The sequence below is a fragment of the Canis aureus genome, chromosome 15 (genome assembly GCF_053574225.1).
Source record: "Canis aureus isolate CA01 chromosome 15, VMU_Caureus_v.1.0, whole genome shotgun sequence".
NCBI lineage: Eukaryota > Metazoa > Chordata > Mammalia > Carnivora > Canidae > Canis > Canis aureus.
Genome location: NC_135625.1, coordinates 58,339,656 through 58,363,327, shown reverse-complemented (window position 1 = coordinate 58,363,327; position 23,672 = coordinate 58,339,656). Strand labels below are relative to the sequence as shown.

Here is a 23,672-nt window from a genome sequence, read left to right as displayed (position 1 = left end):
AAGGTACAGAGGTTTAAACTTTGCTACCCACTTTGAAAGTATACTAATTTTAAATAGTGTCAAAAATTCAGACTCATTTTAACCATCCAACAAAAGGGGGTTTGGGTAATGGTCATTACAAGTAAAGTAAAAAAAAAATGGGAAAACACTCACAAAATTAAAAGAATTTTAATTTTTACCTGCAAGGCCTGGAGATGGCACTGATGAATTTGGTGACTGGACGGTTCTGTTTGAGGGTGGTCTTGGCTGGCCATGATCTATACTAGTATCTTTCCTCACAATATTGTCCAGCATAATAGTACTTGAACAGTCAATCTTATAAGAAAAGAAATTATTTCACGGCATCCTGACTTTGCAAGTTAAAAGCTACTTTAAGTTTAATAGAAAACCTTAATAGTTTAATTATTATCAAATAATAAAATATGTAAATATCCTATTTGAGAAGTTCTGATGTATATTTTCTCCATAAATAATCTTGAAAAAAAGCTTTCAATCTTCTTAATGTTTCATCTTAGTAAATATACTGAGGACATACTATTTCAAGAAGTTATGAGCAAGGATAAAGTATGTATCATTCACACCCTTAAAAATTGAAATAAAAAAATACTTCCTAACTTATTTAAAAATAACAAAAGGTAGCCAATTTAAAAAGTTGATGAGAGAAATAGCACAGTTTCACATTTTAGCAAACCTCTTTAATGTCTGGCTTACTAACAGCTAACTGGATTCTTATATCTGCTTCTGTGTGCAACCTGTTGTGATGTGTGGTTTTGGTTGAAGATTATGAAGAAAATCTGGCCTTACAGGGAAAGGACTTTGTGGAGCCTCTGAGAGGGTAGTAGGGACCCCCAGGTCTTTGGCTCACACTGAGGACTGGTGCTCTGGTATTACACTACATAGTGAAGTAAGCCCACACCTACACATTTCTAGAACACTAACCTCATTTAAGTACATTATTACTATTTGGTGGGAAGAATGGATCCTTTATAGACTCTTGCTTTAATATAATAGGTATAAAGGAAACACTTCTTTCTTAATTGATCGCTAGCTAAAATACGATAAATTTCCACTAAGAGTTTAATTCTTTAGATGCAAATACTTTTCATGCTTAAATAGACCATTTATTTCCCTGAAATGTCTTTGTGATTAAAATCAAGTTCAATTCTCTAATATGGTTCCAGCCTTCCTCAACCAGGATTCTGTAAGAGACTTAAGTCCTACTATCCTAGGGCACAGATTGTGTAGGATGAATTTACTTTTCACTCTCCATCTGGAACTGTGCTAGTTATGAACCATATTTGGGGGGAATTTAGAAAATGGTTACTCAAATCAGCTTCTTTATTCTATGGTTCAGATGAAGAATTTCAGTTGAGAAAGACTGGGAGACAAAGGGTCACTGGTTATCTGAGGATTGCTGAGAAAAGAGCAGAAGGACCATTCTACTTTCCGTGGGTCCTCTTTAGGGGAGGGGATAAATACACAGGGTTGTTTGTGTTTACTATCCTTTTGGCAATACCTTGGCCAATACTTTTCAGAGTGTAAAACATACTGGAATATGACTGGATCTACTGCCTCTTTAAGTAAGAAAAGTTATTTACATTGCAAGGTAATCCTAAAAGCTAAAATTATAGGAACGAGATAAAAGTTTTCCTATGTATCACCTATGCATGAAAAATACATGCACTTTACCCATTTAAAGTATATGTAATTATTTTAAAAATTAAGTAACTCCAGTAAGGTTAATGATGCAATTATTATGAGTTAATCTCAGTAACCTGAAAAACCAACTAAATGAAAACTTAAAAAGTATTTTACAATCTGACAAGATATTTCTTAAAAGTGTTTAATGTTTGTGTCAAAATGATCTAGTTTTACAGGATAAGAAAAGGTAAAAGTAAGTGCCAACTTATACTTGGAGATTGTCTATAGAATGTTGTACTTTCTGCCTTTGGAAAAAAATTTTTAAAAAGTCATATTGACAAAGATAGCAAGTGCCTATATTTAGCACAAAACAAATTAGAGGTAATTTTGCACCAGCCAGTATGATCTGGAAGAAAATGTTTTCATTTCCACTGTTAAACTTATCTCTACCTCTTCTGCAGGCTTCAATTCTAGCCCCTCCACCACCCTATTCTAATACAGCACATTCCAGCAATTCCACTTTCCAGTACCTCTTCTAAATCCCTATACTTCCCTGCTTTCCTTAGTCCATCACAATAATCATTCATTTACAGACAACTTTAACTTCAGTGCCGGGAGAGATGTTCTATAGGATCTTTAAGCACTCAGGATCTTTTTATTTTTCCTGTTATATTTCTAAAGAATAAAAATAACTTTTAAAACCAAACATACTAGCTGACTAACTCAAGCCTTGTACCAGATCTAAGTTCACTTAAAATTTTCAAAACATTCTTAATATAAATTTTGTGTATACTTACATCTGGAAGAGAAGGAAGGTTATAAGAACCTCCCACTGGTGAGCTCAAGTCAATCATAGGTGAACCAAAAGCCTTTGCATCATATCCTGCTGCACTAGTAATGGTAGGACTAGAAGGAGTAGAGGATGTGCTGTTGGCAGTTGATGCGGCAGCCTGCCCACTGCTGATCTGCCACTATAGTAGCAAGAAAGGAGAAAGGTCGTCTATCAGCAGGCCAAATCATAAAATGTCCAACTAATCCCTGTTCCTTTGTTATAAAACAAAGTAGAAGACACATTCTGCTATTTGAATTCAACTGTAATTTGAATGGAAAGGTGTCAGGTGGGGGAAAGATGGACAGGTATATAGAATTTTCATTAATCTTGTCCAAAAATAAAAAATAAAAAGCACTGATCTTTTTTTTTTAATCAGAAAACAGTGTGCACCAGAAAACCACAATAACCCATCTTAGAAAACTTATACATACTAGAAAAGAAATATAAGCACATAGACAGCAACTCTGAGGTAAAGATGGAGAACTAAACACATACATTTTCTTCTGCCTCTATCTGAGACATCTGAAACTAATGTAAGTTATGTGGGAATTTTTAAGGTTTTTGACTCAAAGAAAACTGGAGAGAAGACAGAAATCCCATTTTGGAAGGTGGAAAGAAAACAGACAAAGAGCAAACCACTTTGTCAATTTGATAAAGCTAGTGGGGAAAACAGAGAACACACATTATACAAACACTCTAAGGGCTTGGAAATTAAATTAGAAGCATGAGAGGTGAATCTGGGGCTGAACCACAAGACAATCTGGGGAAAGTCTGTTTAAGAAGCACTGAAGCTCATCTTCCTTTCCTACTTTACCTGTTGTTACCCCAAGATAATATGGACTTTCTTCAATCCCAGAGATGAAGGCTAGAAGTTTATTCTCTAAAACAGGTAAAACAATGTCATTTGACTGAAGGGCACCAGGTTTACCAGAAGGCAGAAAAGTACTGCACTGAAAAGGAAGATTAAGAAACTGTACTTACACTGAATGCTGAGCTTCCCTCACACTCTGCCACTGGCCCCACTACGCTCTTCTTACCCATGCTGGCTTCAAGAAGCAGCCAGGTCCTTCACTTCAGGCAGAGGACAGAAAGATCCTTTGGGAACTGGACTAGCCTAAGAAGACTTAAAGATGGCGATGCTAGAAATTCTCCCAATAAATCTGCCATGTAGCCTTAGGTCTAGAGTGAAACCTCACTCATCAGACATTAGCTCCAGACCAAGGCTTTCAGGATTTTTTTTTTCAATTCACTTCTTATATATGAGCAGGTAATTAAACCTCAACAAACAACTGAGGAAACTCTTCGTCATTTATGTTAAAAAAAAGGTGAGATAAACACATTAACAAAGAGGTTAGGAATGACAAGTACAGAGATGAACCATGATGCTCTCTACAATTTACTTCAAATCTATCAAAAAATAAGAACACTCAATTGATGGATGAATAACAGATGAGTATATGGATAAAAAATGAGAAGGCAACTAGAATCATTTGTCCTCTACACAAGTCTTTCAATTTGCTGTGTTTAAAATTTTTCATAATAGGGATCCCTGGGTGGCGCAGCGGTTTAGCGCCTGCCTTTGGCCCAGGGCGCGATTCTGGAGACCCGGGATCGAGTCCCACCGTCGGGCTCCCGGTGCATGGAGCCTGCTTCTCCCTCTGCCTGTGTCTCTGCCTCGTCTCTGCCTCTCTCTCTCTCTCTCTGTGTGACTATCATAAATAAATAAAAAAATTAAAAAAAATTTTTTTTAATTTTTCATAATAAAATACAGGGGGAAAGGAAAGCAACTAAGAGGTATCTTTATACAAGGGAAAATAAAAATCTCCCAACATAGTCATGTATAGACTATGCACTATATAGAGTGATAATGTCAGAAGCATTCCAATTTTGAAAAACCTAATTTATATTCTTTACTGAAAAAATGCATAAAGAAACCTGTGAATGTCCTCTTCATCACCCACCCACCCGTCATATCCATCCTTTTCTTTTTCTCTGGACCCTTATCCTCTTCCCCTCCCATAGAATAATCACAGTTTTAAAGATAAAGTATATCTTTCCTGGTTTATATACATGATAAAACAAATACACAATCAGAAAAATGAGGTAATACCCCACAAAAATTCTAGAACATGGTTTTTCCCCACATAATCATATATAGATTACTGCATTTTTGGAATAGCTAAATGTATTCTCTGTGCAAATATGCTATAGTTTATTAAATTAACCAACTGAAAACCAATTCCTCACTGTATATTCCTTCTTTGTTCATTTATTCATTCTTGTTTACATTTTTGATCAGAAAACCTTTTAAAACACATCCTTGGTGTGTCCACCCATCAAAAATAATAAATGAGGGAGAGTACACATTTGTGTATACAGAATGTGTTAGGTGCTTCTATATATGTTAGCACTCAGTCTCAGCACAACTCTTCAAGGTACTCAATGTATAGTTGGGACAAATGACATTTAAAAGATTAAACTTGTACAAGGTCACAAAATTATTAGGAAAGTAAACAGAATTTAAGGCTAAGCTGTAGCTTGGGCCCTTTGTACCTCCTTCTACCGATGAAATAGAGAGCTATGCCTTTTATTTAAAAGTATTTTTATTAACTATTACTTAAGAAAATTTGGTGATATTATTTATTATTTTTTTTAAAGATTTTATTTATTTATTCATGAGAGACACAGAGAGAGAGGCAGTGACAGGCCGAGGGAGGAGCAGGCTCCACGCAGGGAGCCTGACGTGGGACTCGATCCTGGGTCTCCAGAATCATGCCGGGGCGGAAGGCAGCGCCAAACCGCTGAGCCACCGGGGCTGCCCAATTTGATGATATTATGGCAAAACCAAACTAATTATAACAGTGTATATATTTTTTATTTTTAAAATTTATTTATTTATTTAAAAGATTTTACTTATTTATTCATGAGAGACACACAGAGAGATGCAGAGACATAGGCAGAGGGAGAAGCAGGCTCCTGCAGGAAGCCCAATGTGGGACTCCATCCCAGGACTCCAGAATCATGTTCTAAGCCACCCAGGTCCCCCAGTGTGTATAATTTTTAGAATAGAATTTTCAAATCATTTGATTAAATGAATGTCAGAGAATTATGGAAATAGCATCATATTCCTTATTTTAGTCTTGGCAAAAAAACTGAAAACTGAAATCAATCTACAAGTGTTAAACTAGAAAGACTGTTGACACAGGTGCTTGGAGAAGACAGAATTTTTAATTGTGAAAAAGTAATGTCATATCTAGAAAATATTTTTACCTGAAAACATTATGAATATAAATAATAAACCTTATCAGACTTAATATGTAACCTTAAATATTTAACTTAATCACATATATATGTGCCCTATATTAAAACTGTCAGTTTGTTTTTAAGAAGTCTCCTTGTAATGACTTAAAGATTCATTTATGTTCTCTCTTATAGAATATAACCTGTATTAGTTAGAACAGTTCCGTCTTAATGAACTCAGCTAAAAGCTACACCTGTCAATACTGCCAAAATCCATACCCATCTATGACTGATTATTCTGGGCCTTCACTCCAATACCAATATAAGTGGCTTGATTTTTCTTGTTAGTTACAAATCAAGACCCTTTCTCTTACCTTTGTTTCTAGAGGCCTGTCTGTAATAAACTTTGTAACTCACATTTATTTAAAAAAAAAAAAAAAAAAAGGAGGAGGAGGGCTCTTGGGTGGCTCAAGTGTCCAACCTTTGGTTTTGGCTCAGGTCTTGATCTCAGGGTCCTGGGATTAAGCCCTGAGTTGGGTTCCATGTTCATCAGGGAGTTGGCTTGAGAATTCTCTCTCCCTCTCCCTTTGTCCCTCCCCCCGTTCACATGCTTTCTCTCTCAAATAAGTCTTAAAAAAAAAAAAGTTTGCACTTGCTCTTCATTGCTTTATCTATAAATTCGATGTGATTTGAAAATAGAGAAGCAGAACAAGAAGCTGTAGAAAGTAAATATATATACCTGTTTTATAGCTTGTTGAGCCAAAAAAGCCATCTGTAGTGGGTTGGGCTTTATTGCTTGTCGTGGCATGTTCTGGTTTGATGGATATCTCAGCTGTTGAGGATGTGGAGGAAGAACTGGTCCATTGGGTTTGGGGCTGTGATTTTGAAAATTTATCAAACGTGGAGGGGGTTGCTGGAAAAAAGAAATTAAACCAATTTAGTGACAATCATCTCTTGAAAGATAAATTATAGAGAACTCTCTAACGTTCAGAGAAAGGTAGCAACTCAGTCACAGATGAATAACTTAATTCTACAACAAGGGAATGGGGGAAGGAGGCAGCCTTCCAGAATGTGTATAGGCTATGTGAAAAGTCTGATCAGGAAAGAGCTTTGGGAGAGGGGTTTCCAACTTTAAGTAGGTTACAAAAGGACTGGACCTAGGCCATCTTAGGAGGTAGGAAAAATTTGTGTTCGGTATTCTAAGTCCCTGATGATTACATTTTGCAAAGAACTGCCCTCTTTGGATCTCCTAAAATAATGCGATAGTAGAATAATAATTGCTAGCATTTACTGAGCAGTTGTTACATGCCAGTACTGCTTTAAGGGCTTTACAAGATAGAACTCATTTAATCTTCGTAATAATACCATGAGGCGGGGATCCTCTTCATTTTACAGAAAAGGAAACCAAGGTATAGAGGATTTAAATAACCTGTCCCAGATTAACAAAGATAATAAAAGATGAAGCTGGAACTTAAACTCAAGCACTGTGGATCCAAAGTTTGCACTCAACCAATAAATTATGAATAATGAAAACAGCTGATATTAATAACATTTAAAAATTAATGAGCTTTAGATTTTACTGAGGTCAAACTACATGCCAGGCATTGTGATTAGCATTTTACATATGTTACTTCATTATCACCTTCCCTTTATTTTACAAGTGAGGACACTAAATATTAGAAAGCTTAAAGAACTTGAGAAAGGTCACACAGCTAGTAAAAGGCAGCACTAGAGCTTTAATCCAAATCTACTCTGCGATGTCCTCACCACGTTCTGGTGTTCAGCTGGGGGTTGATTAAGGTACTAATTACACATGAGAGGATGAATTTCCCTAGAAGAAAAGAGATTTCAAATGGAAACCCTCCAAGGACAACATTGGTGGGTTACAGGACAGGGCAAGAGCTGGGAAGGCAAGCCTACTCTGTGCATAAATGCTAGCCCTGGAAATTGAGATCAGTGTTATAGAAAAAAGGTAGCCTTGTATGTCAGTCACAGTTTCATTGTGAACTGATTCTCTGGTTAGCAACTTACTGCAAAGTAAATACTTATTTTTAGGCTCTCTAAACTATATATGATTAGAACTTCTCAGAAAGGGAAGTATTAACTTCCATATACAATAGGGGACAAACAAATGTGAAATTTGTAGGGCTAGGGACGCCTGGGTGGCTCAGCAGTGTAGCACCTGCCTTCAGCCCAGGGTGTGATCCTGGAGACCCGGGATCGAGTTCCATGTCGGGCTCCCTGCATGGAGCCTGCTTCTCCCTCTGCCTGTGTCTCTGCTTCTCTCTGTGTCTCTCATGAATAAATAAAATCTTAAAAGAAAGAAAGAAAGAAATTCGTAGGGCTGAAGTAGCAGCACCTAAACTTTTGGCCCTCTGAAGGACGACAGCTATAAAATGTAGCCCTGCTATTTTTGCTTTCCTTTCTCATTTGTGGAATTAACTCTCCTTTCCTGGGTAAATGCTTCTTTTCCCTCTCTCACAAATTAGTTGGCACTGGGTTCACTCTCAGTAACTCTCAAGAGTGGCCAGCAATTATAGACCCAATGAAAAATAGATTTAGATACTATTTTTCAAGACCAAAGGAAATTCTGTGGTTGAAGAAGAGAAAAATATTAGAGAAATTGTCATAACTGTACACAGAAGCATAAGCCTGAATCCATAGCGATTCTCTTTGATTTTCAAAGTTTTGGAACTTGGAGGGTTTTGTATCAGAGAAACACAAACAGAAGACAGTTGATGAATTACAAGGGAAATAGTGGAAAACTCTAAATTTTTCTAAGAGATAACTTTTTAAAAAGTGGGAAATCATCCGAAACAGTCCTTAAAAGAGAAAAAAGGAATTACATTAGTCCTTTGCTACCCCACTCTCACAGCCCCACCACGTCTGAGATTTATACATTGATACACTCAAGAAATGACACTTGATGCTAGAATATTGTACTCTGAGAACTCGGTGTGGGAATGAATGTCAACCTTGCCATCAAGGAGCTCACAGTTTAGTAAGACAGGAGATGTTTTATTTCCCCTCTCCTAAACTATTATAGTTGATTGTTTTAGGGGAGGCAACTTTGAAGAATAAGATTAGGAACTAGTTATGAACATAAGAGGAAAAGCAAAACTAATGCTACTTTAATTACATGGAATCAACTACTATGCAAGGAAGATACAAGAGGAAAATACAGAATAGAGAAATAATTGAGTGCTTAAGCAAACATATACATTATTATCCTCATCCTCACTCTAAGTACCTTCATGATTATAGGCTTTGATTGTATTCCAGGTCAGTACTTCCCAATTGTGCATAGATAACCATGAAGGATACCAGATGTCCTTCTAACATACATCCACTGTGTAGGAAAAATTAATGTATGCAATGAACAAGAGTATCTCCACAGCAGTAAATATGACTCAGGAGTGAGAACTATTGCTATGAATTATGTATAAAACATAGGTGACAATGTTCTCTAACAAACTGTGATCTGTCCACTGGAGTATAGACTGTGTGCTGAATAAACAGATGCACAGTTTATCAAGTTTTTACCCCTTAGTTCTATATCCTACTTCTACAAAAAACAACTCATGTAAGCAATTTTTATTTTTTTATTTTTATTTTTTTTAAAGATTTTATTTATTCAGGAGAGACAGAGAGAGAGAGAGAGAGAGAGAGAGAGAGAGGCAGAGACACAGGCAGAGGGAGAAGCAGGCTCCATGCAGGGAGCCCGATGTGAGACTTGATCCTGGGACTCCAGTAACTCCAGTATCACGCCCTGGGCTGAAGGCAGATGCTTAACCACTGAGCCACCCAGGCGTCCCATGTAAGCAATTTTTAGAAGTAGTCTTTAAATTAGCCATGTCCTATGGACAGATGTAGAGTATGATTTAAACATACCCACAAAGCCAGAGGCACACACAACTTCCTTATAGACAGTAAGTATATAGCTAGGTAGAGCAATGTGAAAGCTTAAGGAAGAGGATAATTAGTGAAAAATATATGAGTATTTGGCAGAGAACACATAAAAATGAGAGATTAAATATGAAAAAAGATTCAGGAGTCATTGAGAATAGTAGAAAACACCACTCTGAGGGAATAACCAAAAGATGTGAAAACTACTTTATTTTTAAGTGGGAAAATTAGGTTGAATAGAGACTGTGCATTATATAGATTGTGTAGCAGTAAATCCTAGAGAGGAAAATAAGATCAAAAATAAATTCCTGAGATATATAGGCCAAAGGCTCAGAGGTCATTTTCAATTTGTCACTGCTTATAAAGAACAATGACAGAGTGACCAAGTCACATAATATCTACTTATTACCTCAGTTCCTTCTTAGTGAGAAGGCAATGAACGCAAATAATAGATTTATTCTTTTTCATGTTAATAAACTTTTTTTTTTTTAAAGTTTTGTTTGAGAGAGAGAGAGAGAATGAGAAAGTATGAGTGGGAAGAGGGAAAGGGAGAAAGCAGACTCCCCACTGAACAGGGAATCTGACATGGGACTAGATCCCAGGATCCTAGAACCCTGACCTGAACTAAAGGCAGAGGCTTAACCAACTGAACCATCCATGTGCCCCCATGTTAATAAACTATTAAATAAAAATCACCTTTCTATCTCCCAGACACCTAAGATAAATATTAATTATGCGAATACTTAGCTCTAGGCACTCAACTCTCTTTTCTCTTCAAATTTATCTTTAGAAATATTTTGGTATTCTTTGAAGTTTACCTGCAGTGGATCCAGTCTACAGAGGTAATGATAAAATTACTCAATTTTCTTAAAATTTCAACTCTTTCAGTTGTGCTCCTGGTATCTAAAGTGTACAAGTCTTTTCCCAAGGAACACTCACCAAAGCTCTCTTAAATTCTTTGTTAATCACTTCCCATGAAAATGTGAGTTAGAACAAAGTTCTAGAGGAATAATCTACTGGAATATTTATATTCCCCTGGATTCGACATGCATTCTTAGTCTAATTACTAGAAAGCCATAAGCCTTAAATAAATCACTTTCGGCTTTCACACAAGCAACTTAACAAAATCAGGATCTACATATGTCTACAATTTTATATTCAGTATTGAAGTAAGAGCCCGAAGAAGAGCAATTCTATGTTTTGTAAAATTGCTATAAAAAATACTAATATGTCATTACATTGCTTTTTCATAAAGAACCATATTATACATTCCTCTTAGTGCTAGAAAAATACTAGTAAAAAGTTTCTTCCTTAATTAACAGGCAGGTTTTCTTTTTACCAAATAATATAGGTAGTATTTGTTTGTTTTCTTTGGTTGAGAAAAAATCTTGATCTAAGTCTCATTCTCAAGTAAAATGAGAATTCTTAGCCTAGTACTGCACACTTTGATACTTATTAAACCTTATTCCATATCATTCATGTCATTCCATTTGAAGTATACCACTTCAAATCCTTCTTAGAAATAGGAAGGGTATAAACTAATAAATAAATGTAACTGTAAATAACAATTTGTATGAATTAGACTTTACATTCCTGAGTAAACTTTTATTATTAATTATGCCCAGATCTAACTTGAGCGAGACTCTTTAACAAAGAGTATAAACTTATCTGCAAAAATAGGATTAAAAGTAAATGGAATACTTCATATCTAGTAAAAATAAGAATAGTTCATGGAATATCTGTTCAGAAAGAGAGTCTAAGGAAGGGAGATTTCTAATGAACCACTCCTCAACCCTTTTCTATTTCATTTTACCCTAGTTTCTAAGACACACTGTGATTTTCCTAAACACTGCAATCCCACAAAGACCAAATAACTAACTAAAAAAAAAAAAAGACCAAATAACTGAAGTATGAAGTATAAATCATTCTGAAGCATAATACAGGAAGAATGAGTTACAGATACACAACTTTACCATCAGCCATAGGCATGGGTTGTTTAGGAATGCAATCATTTATCCTCTGTTATAATTTGAAGATAGCAAAGAGAAGATGAAAATAGTCGTACCAGCCAAATAAACTATTAATTCCTTTTTGAGAAGGACTAAAAACTAGGAGTTAAGTTAGGGACACTTTTGATAAATTTTTATAAATTTATATATTTAAATCATAGATGACAGATGTCTTGGTTATTTTAAGAGATGCTGAATACAATTGTATTATAATTATCTAAGTTAGGACAGGCCTGCTTCCAAATTTACCTGATGAGAGATGGAAGGTTGCTGGATGGGCCCCTGCATTCTAGGGTTTGGTAAACCCACAGGTGCTGGCCTCCGTTGCACCTGTTGCCTCTGAGCCATTACCTGTTGCTGCATATGCTGGAGTCGTAATTGAGCTAGGCTGATCTGTGTTGGAAACTTGGATAACTGGTTTGAAGATAAACCACCTGGTGGCTGTGAATTCTGTTCCACGACAGGATTCTGCTTAGGCATTTGTGGCTGACTCTCTTTATCTTCAATTACTAAAGAACCTAATTAAAGAGAAAAGGTTAAGTTCTTAAGTTTTTCTGATAGTGAAATACTGTATTTTGTAAGGCTATTTTTGCTGAACTTCAAATTGCCAAGAAACTTTTTGGTCTCAGGAACACTTTACACTCTTAAAAATAGAAGGCCCCGAGGTTTATGTAAGTTCTAGCTGTCAAATTTTACCATATTAGAAACTATTAAAAGCATTTTTTACCTCTTAATTCATTTAAAAATAAACCCAGAATAACACATTTTTATGAAAAAACTTTTCAAAAAATTAGTGATGAGTGGTATTATTTTTTTTATATTTAAAAAAATCTCTTTACATGTCTGGACTAAAAGCTGAATTCTCCTATCTGTCGTTGCATTATCTGTCATGATATATTGTTTAGGTTGAAATATATGCAGAAAACTGGCCACATACAGACATGTAGTTGGAAAAGGGAGGCCTCGTGGTCTCCTAAACAAGCCTCATACTATACCTTGAGAACTACTGTTATCAAAACAAAACAAGGAAACCTGACATTGGTTCTAAAATTCCCACAATGTATTTCTGATTCGTTAATAGGAACAATTAGTAATCTCTAAAGTTCCTTATATCCTCACAGTGCATACTACATCAGTTCTCTGATAAGACAGCAATTTGGCTTATAGTTACACTTAGAATTTAAAGGTGCCGTCAGTAGGTCTGATCAAAGCATAAGGCAAAGGTTGACTTCAACAGTAGAGATTCAATTAAATGTTTCTGATCTTCTAATAAGCATAAATATCCTAAAAAATATTATCACTCATTACATACTCACTGTGTTAGGCAATATGAGAGTACGTCTACGTACATCCTTGCTAAAGTCCTTTTTATAGATAAGGGAATCTAAGGCTCAGGGAAATTGAACAACTTACCCAAACTCACCAAGACATTAACTGAATGTTGATCTAGGTTAGTATTTTCCCCTTGCACTCTTCTAGAAGATGTTTCTCAGAAGCCATGCATAAACAAGTTTGGGAAACTTGTCTCCTTCTTAGAATATTTAAAATGCACATCTCATTGTAAATGACAATTTTCACAGCTATAAATGATGGCTCTGAGAAGTCTTACAGTATATTATTTGATTTTATTATAGGATTTTCACAAACTTCACAACAGAGATGCTGTTTTTATTTTGCTTTTGCTGATACAGATTTATCTAAAACTATCCATTTATGTGTATATAGTTACACATTCTTAATTTTACTATATCATGTGGTTTATTCTGTGATATGCTTATATGTATTTCTGTATATGACTGCTTATGTTCTCCATATAGCTGAATGTGTGATGGTTCAGTGGGGAAGGGTAAGAGATGCTTATAAATGCACTTTGCATTAAGATGCTTATTTTTAGTAATATAGGTGTGTGTGATTCCAGTTGCCTGCTATCTATCAATAAATACGTTGCTGCATGCATTTTGCAATTGAGCTGCAGAGGTCACTTTATCGCTGTCCTTTTTTGTTCTGTTGTGTGGATGAGATTTGCGTAAGCTTATTGCCTCCATTCTTGGTATGTTCTGACAGCACTGGCTCTCTTTCTAGCCATTTCTTCCTTTCCTACCTAGAATCTAGCCTAGGGAGTGACAGCAACTATCTTTGAGGATTTTGAAACACGGTCAGTGAGACCAAAAGCTGTCATCAAAGGGAATACACTGGTGGTTGATGAAGAATGTATAGGGAATTCTTAGACTTCTATTTCTTTAGTTTTCCTGTGAGAAATTAAGAGGTAGAAAGTGAAGACTTTTTCCACTAGCAAATAAAGAAAGGAAGATAAATAACTTCCTGGTGAGCTGCCTGCAAAGATATTTGAGCTCCTAATCTTACCAAAATGATAGTCTCCCTTTATGATAAGTCAGTGGACTCTAATACTTGAAACTGGGGCACTTTTCTATATGCATGTTATACTCCAATTAGGCAGTTTTAAATATAGTTATTACATAAAAGGGGAGTAAAAAAATAAGAAATCTTCCCTAGCAAGATCAAGCAAATGAATCCTTAGGTGCTTCATGACTAGGTATAAAAAGTAAGCCAATATGAGAAATACTATTTTAATAGAAAATACTCCAAAAATAAAAAATCCTGTATCAATGGCAGTCAGTCATGAGTGAAAAGTTTCATTACCCCATTCTAATAAACCTACAGTTAACATACAAGCAAGATTCTATGGGGAAAAAAAACTTCTAAATCCCAAAGTCTAGACATCTGTGAGTCATAAGGATGTTCCTATCATCCATTTATTTACATGTGTTGTTGTATTATTCATGCATGTGTCACACATATACATAACATTTATAAAATACTGGCAAAAACTCCATGTCTTCAAAACAAGGTGATAAAAGCGCTTCATGGGTAGAAGGAAATACGTTTTCAATAATGTGTCATAATCATTAATAGTTCCAGAAACAAATGACACTTTGAGAAAATTGACATAAAGGCCTACCTAAATTGATAATATTCTGAGCCCAGAAACTAGGATCACAGTGAAACTGGATGGTATTGTTGGTCACTGGGGAAGCATCACACCTTGCTCGAAGGAGGTGCCTTAATCGGTATGTAATCTAGAAAAAAGGAAAGACAACTAAACATTGGTGTCTTTAATCAGGCAAACAATATATTAAGTAAATACACAAAAAATGGTCTCTGGTATGTATGCTAACACAAAATAATTGTATCTAAGTTATAAAATGTGGACATACAACATATTTTACAACAACATATATAACAAAGTTTTCTTTCCAAAACATGTCAAGTTTGTTTTTTTTTAAACATGTTAAAAGTTTTGAAATATAATTCAATTAGCTATACTACTGAATACAAAGCTGAAAAGTGGGGATCCCTGGGTGGCTCAGCGGTTTGGTGTCTGCCTTTGGCCCAGGGCGCAATCCCGGAGTCCCAGGATCGAATCCCACGTCGGGCTCCCTGCAGGGAGCCTGCTTCTCCCTCTGCCTGTGTCTTTGTGCCTCTCTCTCTCTCTCTCTCTCTCTCTATGTCTATCATAAATAAGTAAATAAATAAATCTTAAAAAAAACTGAAAAGTATCTTAAAGTGATAGGTTATGGTTAATTTTTTGAATTATTAAAACTTCAGAGAATCACCAACTAAATATTTGCAAAATAATTTTTAAAAACACGTATCACTCTTTTATTTTACTTACTTTTTTAAAGAAGGATTCAAAACTTAGAGGGCTAATGAGTTATGGAAAGTACAATCTCTGCTCAGGAGATGTAAGTACAGCCCATAAGTAGGCCTGCTAGTGGGATGGTTGTCCTTGCTCCTCTGTTTTGAATCTCATGTCACCACACCATACACCCCCCACCGCTGCCAACCTCCTTCCACACTGTGGTCCCGCTGAATACTTGATCATTCTCCCTTAGTTGAAGAATTGAGTTTCTGGCAAACTATCACCATCTCCAATATCACTCTTGTCATAATTCTTGATGATTTTAATATCCAACCAGCTGAACCTTCTTCTCAACTTACTTCCTCTAGGTACCAATAATCCTATAAACCTTAAAGGTCCTACATGTGTTTGCTCTTATAATATCCCCCTATCCTTTGATCTCACCTTACCAGGAACCTTACCCAGCTGAAATCCAGGGTCAATCACCATAATCATTTCCTTGCATATAACCTCAATACCTCTTTCCATCACATACTCCATCACATATACTTCCTTCCCTCTCAATCTTTCCCCCAAACAACCCTGGTTAAACCCAAGTTTTGGCCAGATATAACTGGACTATGTAACACATGACAATTTACTTCATGTGGGCCCCTAAGTTTGGCTGGCTATCATATGACATTTCTCTAGTACTTTACTTCCCTACTCTCCTAAATGACTATTCAGATTTTCTTCTCAAATCTCTACCACCTCCTTCCTCCCTCATGCTCAATCTCAGCTGATTTTGCTTATAATTTTACTGAGAGAGTAGGAATGAATAGTCAGGGACCTTCTACAAATTCTCACCACTTATATTAGTGTTCCCTCCTATTACAATGGATTCAATGGCCGTGCCTTTTTTTTTTTTTTTTTTTTTTTTTTTTTATTTTTTATTTGAGAGAGACAGAGCACATGTGTGCTCAAGCAAACTCCCCCACGGAGGATGGAATCTGATGTGGGGCTTGATCCCAGGACTCTGGGATCATGATCTATGCTGAAATCAAGAGTCAGATGCTTATCTGACAGCCAGCCAGGTGCCCCTAAATGGCCATGCTTCTAAAGCCAGTCCTTCCACTTACGCAGGAGTACCCAACCTTTCTTGCCTACTCATAGACGTCTTCCCTCACCTAGGCTTCCATTTTACTGGATCACTCTTATCAACATATAAACATGTTTTAACTTTTGCTGGCTAAAAACAAAACTCTTGGCTCCTTTTCTATCATCCACTGCCCCGTTTTTCTGCCTTTTTATTTTTATTTTTTTACAGCAAACTCTTAAAAAAAATTCTTTTTTTTTTTTTTACTGGCTATTTTTACTGCTCTCTGTTCCCCTCCTCCCATTCTTTCCTGAAGCCACTTCCTGCACTTGGCTTTCAGTATATTATACTCTTGTGGTGTTGCTCATATTCCACCAACTACTACTTTTGGTGGCCACTGAGAATAGGTTTGGATTCCAATGCACCATCGCAGCCTCCAGTGTTGGTTCTTTCAGTCTTCCAACTGCCTTCTTTTCTCCTATACACACATAGTTTTAGTGATCTCATAGAGTGTCATAGTTTAAATGACTCTTGAATTTGTATCTCAAGTCTGGATCTCTTTTTTGAACTTGCATTTCCAATTTCTTACTCATCATCTGGTGTCTGGTAAGCACCTCAAATTTAGTATGTCTAAAAGGGAACTTTTGATCTTTTTCCTCAAGTCTACTTGTCCTATAACCTTCCCTATCTCCACTACTGGCAGCACTATTTTCCTTACTGCTTAGTCCCTAGTTCCTTTCTTTGTCTCACACCCTACGTTCAACCTGTCAGCAAATCTTACTGGTTCTATCCTTAAAAGATATGGATAATCCTACCAGTTTTCTCATCAACTCTATTAATTCTCCTGCTACCACCTTGGAAAAGCCACCTTATTGCAGTAAGATTCTAACTGGTCTCCCTTATTTCTTCCTTGCCCTCAAATACCTATAGTCTATTCTCAGCCACAGTGATTATTAAAATGTAAATCATACTCTGTTGTCCTCAAGACCCCCCTCTCCAATGGCTCCCCATAACAGTCAGATTAAAAACCAAAGTCCTCATAATGAACTACCATGCTTGTGGTATTTGACTTTGCATTACTTTTCTGACTTAACTTGTACTAACTTTCTGCTCCTTCACTCTGCTCGGGCCCCCCAGGACTCCTTGTATCCATATCACAAAAACTCCCATCTCCATCTTTGCACTTGATGTATGCTCTGCCAGAATATCCCCTAAATATTTACTTCCTTCAGGTTTTGCTTCCTCACTTTTTTCAGTGTTTGCTCAAATATCACGCTCTTTCAACTTCTTTCCTTAATTTACTTTTCTCTAGAGCACTTAAAATATGTATGCTGTTACATGGTATTACTTATTTTCAGTACTGTCTCTTCCCACTAAAATGCAACTTCTTGAGGCAAAGATTCTGTCTTCTGTTCTCCCAGTGCTTAGAATGCTGTCTGAAATACAGCAGGTATTCAATAAGTAAGCGTTGAATAAATAAATTTACTTCAGTTGCTAAACTATTTCCAATAGCCATAATACATTTTAGGCATAAAACATGAAATTATTTTGGGACTATGTGGAATACATGGCACAGTGTGTAGTGCAGTATATAGCAGTCAATACAATGTTCTTCTCCCTAAGTTTTTCTCCCTTTCTTAAATTTTTGCATCCTCTATCAGTTCTTATGGTAAAAAAATGTTAATATGCAAACCATAACAATCATTCCAAGAACTTTCCTTCCTAAATAGTTTCATCATTCCCCAAATTTAATCATTTTGAAATAATTTTAAAATTGTGAAAAACTAAAAAGCACTCTTCACCCAGATTTCCCACCTGTTAATGTATTATTAGCACATTTGTCTCCGTGCCTGCCCAAATGCTTCTGCACACATACACTCTTATTGTCTTTTTCTGAACCTTTTGACAGCAAGTTGCAAACATGAAGTTCTGTTCCAAACACTCCAGTGAGTGCATCTTAACACAAAGATCCCCTAACATAAGCGGCAAGCTCCAAATTCAGAAAGCATGTTTGTCACAATACTACCATCCAATCCAAAGACCATATTCAAATGGGAATTCTCCCAATAGGGTACTTCCTAGGATGCTCTCAAAGAATACAGGTTGTATTTAGTTCCCATGTCTCTGCAGTTCCTTAATCATTCCCTGTCATTCATGTCCTTTGATGGCTCAGGCCTTATATTATGCAAGATGACCTTCAACCCGGGTCTGAGTAGAATTCCTCCTGAGCAGACTTAGTAGAGCATTCTTGTCAGGAATTCCACACAAATGATAATGTGTATTTCTTAGCACATCAGATCGGGAAGCTCAGGATTTCAATCTTTCCCACAGTTGCTGATACAAATCCTCATCACCTGGCATTTTGCTGCCCTGTTTCTCCACTTTAAATTCACTGGATTTCCCCCTTTGTAACTGATTAGTGTTTTGCAAAGAGGTATTCTAGGATTACACTGAGATCCTGTTCGTCAATTCTCTACTCACTAGATTAGCATACTCTGAGGACTCCTTAATTACCTCTAGGATAGTGACCAAATGTGCTTCTTTACCATCTATTCTTTCTACATTTATCGCTTTACATTATGACATAAGATTTTTCCCTTCATCATTTGCACAGAAAAAATGGTTAAAATCAGAAATGTGAGCACTTTCTTAAAAGAAAATCAGCTCTAATTAAAAGGAACAATGAGGTAATAAAACCCTTGGGACATACTTTTCCCCTTTTCAGGTACTATGCTGTAAATCCCTTTTGCTGATGAGAAGCTAAAAAAGACAATTTATTTACAACTCAGATAACTAGCATCTATTTGCTAATTAAGTTGTGCCAACGTCTAAAAGTAATACCAAAGTTGGCCAAACTATTCCTTGAAGTAACAATTTTTTTCCTGATGTATTTTGTTGTCAAGATGTAAGAGCTCTCTTACTGTCAAATTATTTTATTACCCATATAAAATGTAAACTCTGTCAAAAATCCTGATACATATTAAAAAAAAATCCTGATACACAAAAAAATAAAAAATAATAAAATAAAATAAAATAAAATAAAATAAAATAAAATAAAATAAAATAAAATAAAATTCCTGACACATGTTTTAGATAGTTCTGAAAAATCATAAAGCCTGGCTGGTGTAGAACATAAGGTTCATTAACTAACTATACTTTATTAATCTTTTCAGATGTATCTAAACTTAAATGAACTCAGGTTTCACACTGAAAACTTAGCTAACTGTTCAAAAAGCAAAAGATGAAAAAAATTTTTGAAATATAAAAGATATCAAAACAGCTTTCAAGATAGCAACACTGTCTCCTTTCTATTGAAGTTAAAATAAACTTAAAGAAGAAATTTAGTATTTGAATTTCCAATGCTGTAAAAATTAACATGCAGTTTTGTCTATACTTTGAGCTTCTGACAGATGTTATCTGCCATATTTTCACCATCAATCTTTTGTTTCATTCCTATACATCAAGCACTGAGTAATACAAAATTCCTACCTTTGAGAAGTATAAAATCTAATGAGTCATAGAAACATATGCAAATACAATAGTACATAAAAATCAATAATTGTATGATAGACATATGCACAAAGGATTTGCAAACACATAGAAGAGAAATCCAATCCAGTCTTGGTCATGAAAGGCTGCCAAGAGGAAAGGAAGACAAATCTAAACTGCAGCTGGTAGTCTCTAAAATGATGAACATTAGTTATTCAGGAGAAAGAGGCAGCATTCTAGGAAAAGGTACCAATACCCAGTCAAGACAGCATCATATACTGTGAGTCCAAAGGATTAGAAGCAAAGTGTTAGCAATGAGACATTCGGGAAAACATAAAGGTCTTCTAAGAGTAATTAGATGGGAGGAAGTGAAAAAGGAGAAAAGAGATTGTAGCATTCCTTTTTACTACTTATAACTTAATAGTTTCCTAATTCTAGTAGTATAGAAATATTCACAGCTGGTAACAAGAATGATAGTGCTTTACTCTCCTGGTCTTCTATCAATATTTCTTGCCTTCCTTCTACATAATATAAGGATAAATTCAGTGTTAACAGGTTGATAGAAGAATCCTGAGGAAATACTGTGAAAATGTTTCAAAATCTGTTTAAAACTGGACTTCTGAAAAGATTCCACTGTTCCACTGGGTCTTTTACTGACCACAATTCCTATAGCAAAAAGATGAACTGAGAATTGCAAGCAAGCTAGGCTTGAAATTTCAGGCCTGCAAGGCATTTCTTATTTTTTTAAAGCACATAAAAGCCATCATTTGAAAGATAACCTTAGGGGGCACCCGAGTGATTCAGTAGTTGAGCATCTGCCTTTGGCTTGGGTCATGATCCTGGGGTCCTGGGATCAAGCCCCCTATCAGGCTCCCCCCAGGGAGCCTGCTTCTCCCTCTGCCTATGTCTCTGGCTCTCTGTGTCTCTCATGAATAAATAAATAAAATCTTTAAAAAGAAAAATAAAACAAATTTTAAAAAGATAACCTGAGTAAACATGGCTATATGTACCAAGCATAAGAATTATGAAGAGCAGGGTTGTAGAATATAGCAGTTTTCAAAATTTTTGAGGTTGGAAACTCTTGTAAGTGTTTACAAATAATCGTGAACCTCAGCTCTGTATACATTAAAGACAAATCATTTTATTAACTACACTGGCTATTGGTAATGCCTAAAGGCCCACTTGGATTTCACAGGCTTTTAAAAATTAGAAAAAAAATGATTCTGTCAATTAGGTATTGGTCCCTTATAATTGATTCTTTATGATTTGCAAACTCATTTTCTCCTATGTAGAATATAAAGAATAACCTCCCTCTCTCCTATGTCAAGAGATCATTTTGCAGATTAAGTAATCTCATCTCCTATTTTGTTTTCTCATAATTGTAAAAAAAAAACCATTAATAAAATTAGAGAAATTTTTAAACAGGTTACTAAATATTTGTATGAATGTTTTCTTACACATATGTAGTAACAATATTCAATATTCATAATTTTCATTCTTAATTGAAAAAAAGACAATTCTTTCATTTTATTCTTTTTCTGTTTAACTCTCAGAAAAATATTCAGGAAAACAGAGAAGATACGTACTATACAGAAGCTGTTTTTCATTACACCAATAAAGCAGTTAAAAAAAGACTCAAGAAAGAGTACATCATTAAATATTATGAAAGAAAAAAATTCTGAGTGAATACAATTCATGATTAGGAGTAGTTCTAGAAATAGTTACAAATCAGTTTTTTTAGTAAGTCTTGAACTCAATATTTGAACCTAGTTTATAGAAGTTTATCCAGAAGTATATTTCCTTATTACAAAATGGTCACCGAAAAATTCTGCCACTTGATTCCAAAAATGGAATAGGTGAACAGAAAACTGATTTGGATGTCCTAATTCAATTTCAAAGGATAACTCTCTGTGGAATTTTTAATAAAATGAAGGTAAGGCAGGAATTTTTTAAAATGTTTATATGGTTTGACTTCCAGTGGTTAAGTATCTTCTAGATCCTTGCTACTAAAGCATAGTTCTAGAACAGTGGCATTAGCATCTCCCAGGAGCTTGTAAGAAATATAGAATTTGGCTCCACTTTACAACTCTTAAACGAGAATCTTCAGGTGATTAATAGTTTGCAGTGACTAAATATTTTCAGTAGCAAGGTTCTGAACTACTATCAAAATTGTTCATCTGATCACACAGCCACTCTTCCATAGCAAATGGGGTTGCAATATACAGTACCATACATGGACGCCAGAGTAAACAATGTACTGTCAGCAAGAGAAACACAGCCTCTAAACTCAGGTGTCCAAGACAGAATTTTGGTTATACCTCCTACTGTGTAATAACCTTAGGCATGTTACTTAACTCTGTGCCTTGGTTTCATTATTCATACAATAAAGATGGATAGTTACACCTAGTTTTTTTTTTGTTTTGTTTTTTTTGTTTTTTAATTTGAGAGAGAGTGAGAACAAGTGAGTGAGCTGGAGTGGGGGGGGGGGGGGCGGGGGGGGGGCGGAGAGACAGAGGAAAAGTCTTAAACAGACTCCAGGCTCAATCTCATGACCCTGAGACCACAACCTAAGCCCAAACCAAGAGTTGGAAGCTTAACTGAATGTTCCATCCAGGTGTCCCTAGGTATACCTAGTTATGAAAATGGCCCAGCCATTGCACCACTAGTAGTGCAAAGGATACAAAGATCCTGATTCAAAGGGGGAACACGCACCCCAATGTTTATAGCAGCATTGTCAATAATAGCCAAATTACAGAAAGAGCCCAAATGTCCACTGACTGATGAATGGATAAAGTCTATCTTACCAGTGTATACACACACACACACACACACACACACACACACAGGAATATTACTCAGCCGTCAGATAGAATGAAATTTTGCCATTTGCAATGAAATGATACGAATGAAGCTAGAGAGCAACATGCTAAGCAAACAAGTCAGTCTGAGAAAGACAAATACCATATGATTTCATTCATATATGGAATTTAAGAAACAAAATAGGTGAGCATAGGGGAAAAGGGAGGAAAAAAGGAGGGGCTGATCCTAATTATGGAGAACAAATTGAGGGGTGATGGGGGAGAAAGTGGGCAGGAGATAGGCTAAATGGGTGATGGGGATTAAGGAGGGCACTTTTTCTGACGAGCACTGAGTGTTTATGTAAGTGACAAATCACTAAATTCTACTCCTGAAACCAGTATTACACTATATGTTAACGAACTAGAATTAAAATAAAAATTGTAAACAAAAACCTCCCCCAAAATCCAATGTAGAAGCTGAAGTGGAATATTACATGGAAAATGCTTAAAATTAGTGTCTGGCACACTATAGGTGATTAGGAAATCTTTACTATCATTATTTTTAGTATTAAGTTCAATAGCCTCTGAGAGAAAACCTGGAAAAGAAGAAAACAAAGATAATGATGGATTAAAATTGAAGTTATACCTTAACAATGGCAGTTAAGTATATTTTTTAAATTTTTGATCAATTAAAGTTAGAAACAGGTAAAAAAAAATAGGTAAAGGGCAATGAAGTACAAACAAACCAATGAACAATTCTGAATTTTAAGTATTCCAATAATTCCACTGTTTCTATGTTTTAGTGGTATGTTAAATGCCATACTTAGTCTGTCTTACCAGTCGCTTGCTATAAAGTAATGCTGTACTGCTGCCACTGGAAACTGCCCATTTAGAAAAATGCATAACATGTTCCAATTGTTTAGAAAGTCCAGCTACTTCCTGTTGTTGTTGCATAAGTTTCATGCGATGATCCTTTGCAAGACTCTGAAAATAAGAAAATTTCGAAATTTGTCCTGCATAT

The 23,672-nt window shown here is 35.7% G+C and overlaps 1 protein-coding gene across 2 annotated transcripts in view; it reads right to left on the bottom strand.

Moving 5' to 3' along the window:
* The window catches only part of TRIM24 (tripartite motif containing 24), a 99,767-nt gene that overhangs the window by 9,968 nt on the left and 66,127 nt on the right, over positions 1–23,672 (bottom strand). Inside the window, exons 7-12 of one of the 2 annotated variants that reach the window (XM_077850073.1) lie at positions 23,489–23,635; positions 14,609–14,726; positions 11,878–12,146; positions 6,453–6,626; positions 2,439–2,612; positions 180–315 (exon numbers count right to left, since the gene is read on the bottom strand). In XM_077850073.1, coding sequence (XP_077706199.1) covers positions 180–315; positions 2,439–2,612; positions 6,453–6,626; positions 11,878–12,146; positions 14,609–14,726; positions 23,489–23,635 — 1,018 coding nt within the window. The remainder of the gene's footprint in view (positions 1–179; positions 316–2,438; positions 2,613–6,452; positions 6,627–11,877; positions 12,147–14,608; positions 14,727–23,488; positions 23,636–23,672) is intronic. The other variant, XM_077850074.1, reaches the window with a different exon arrangement.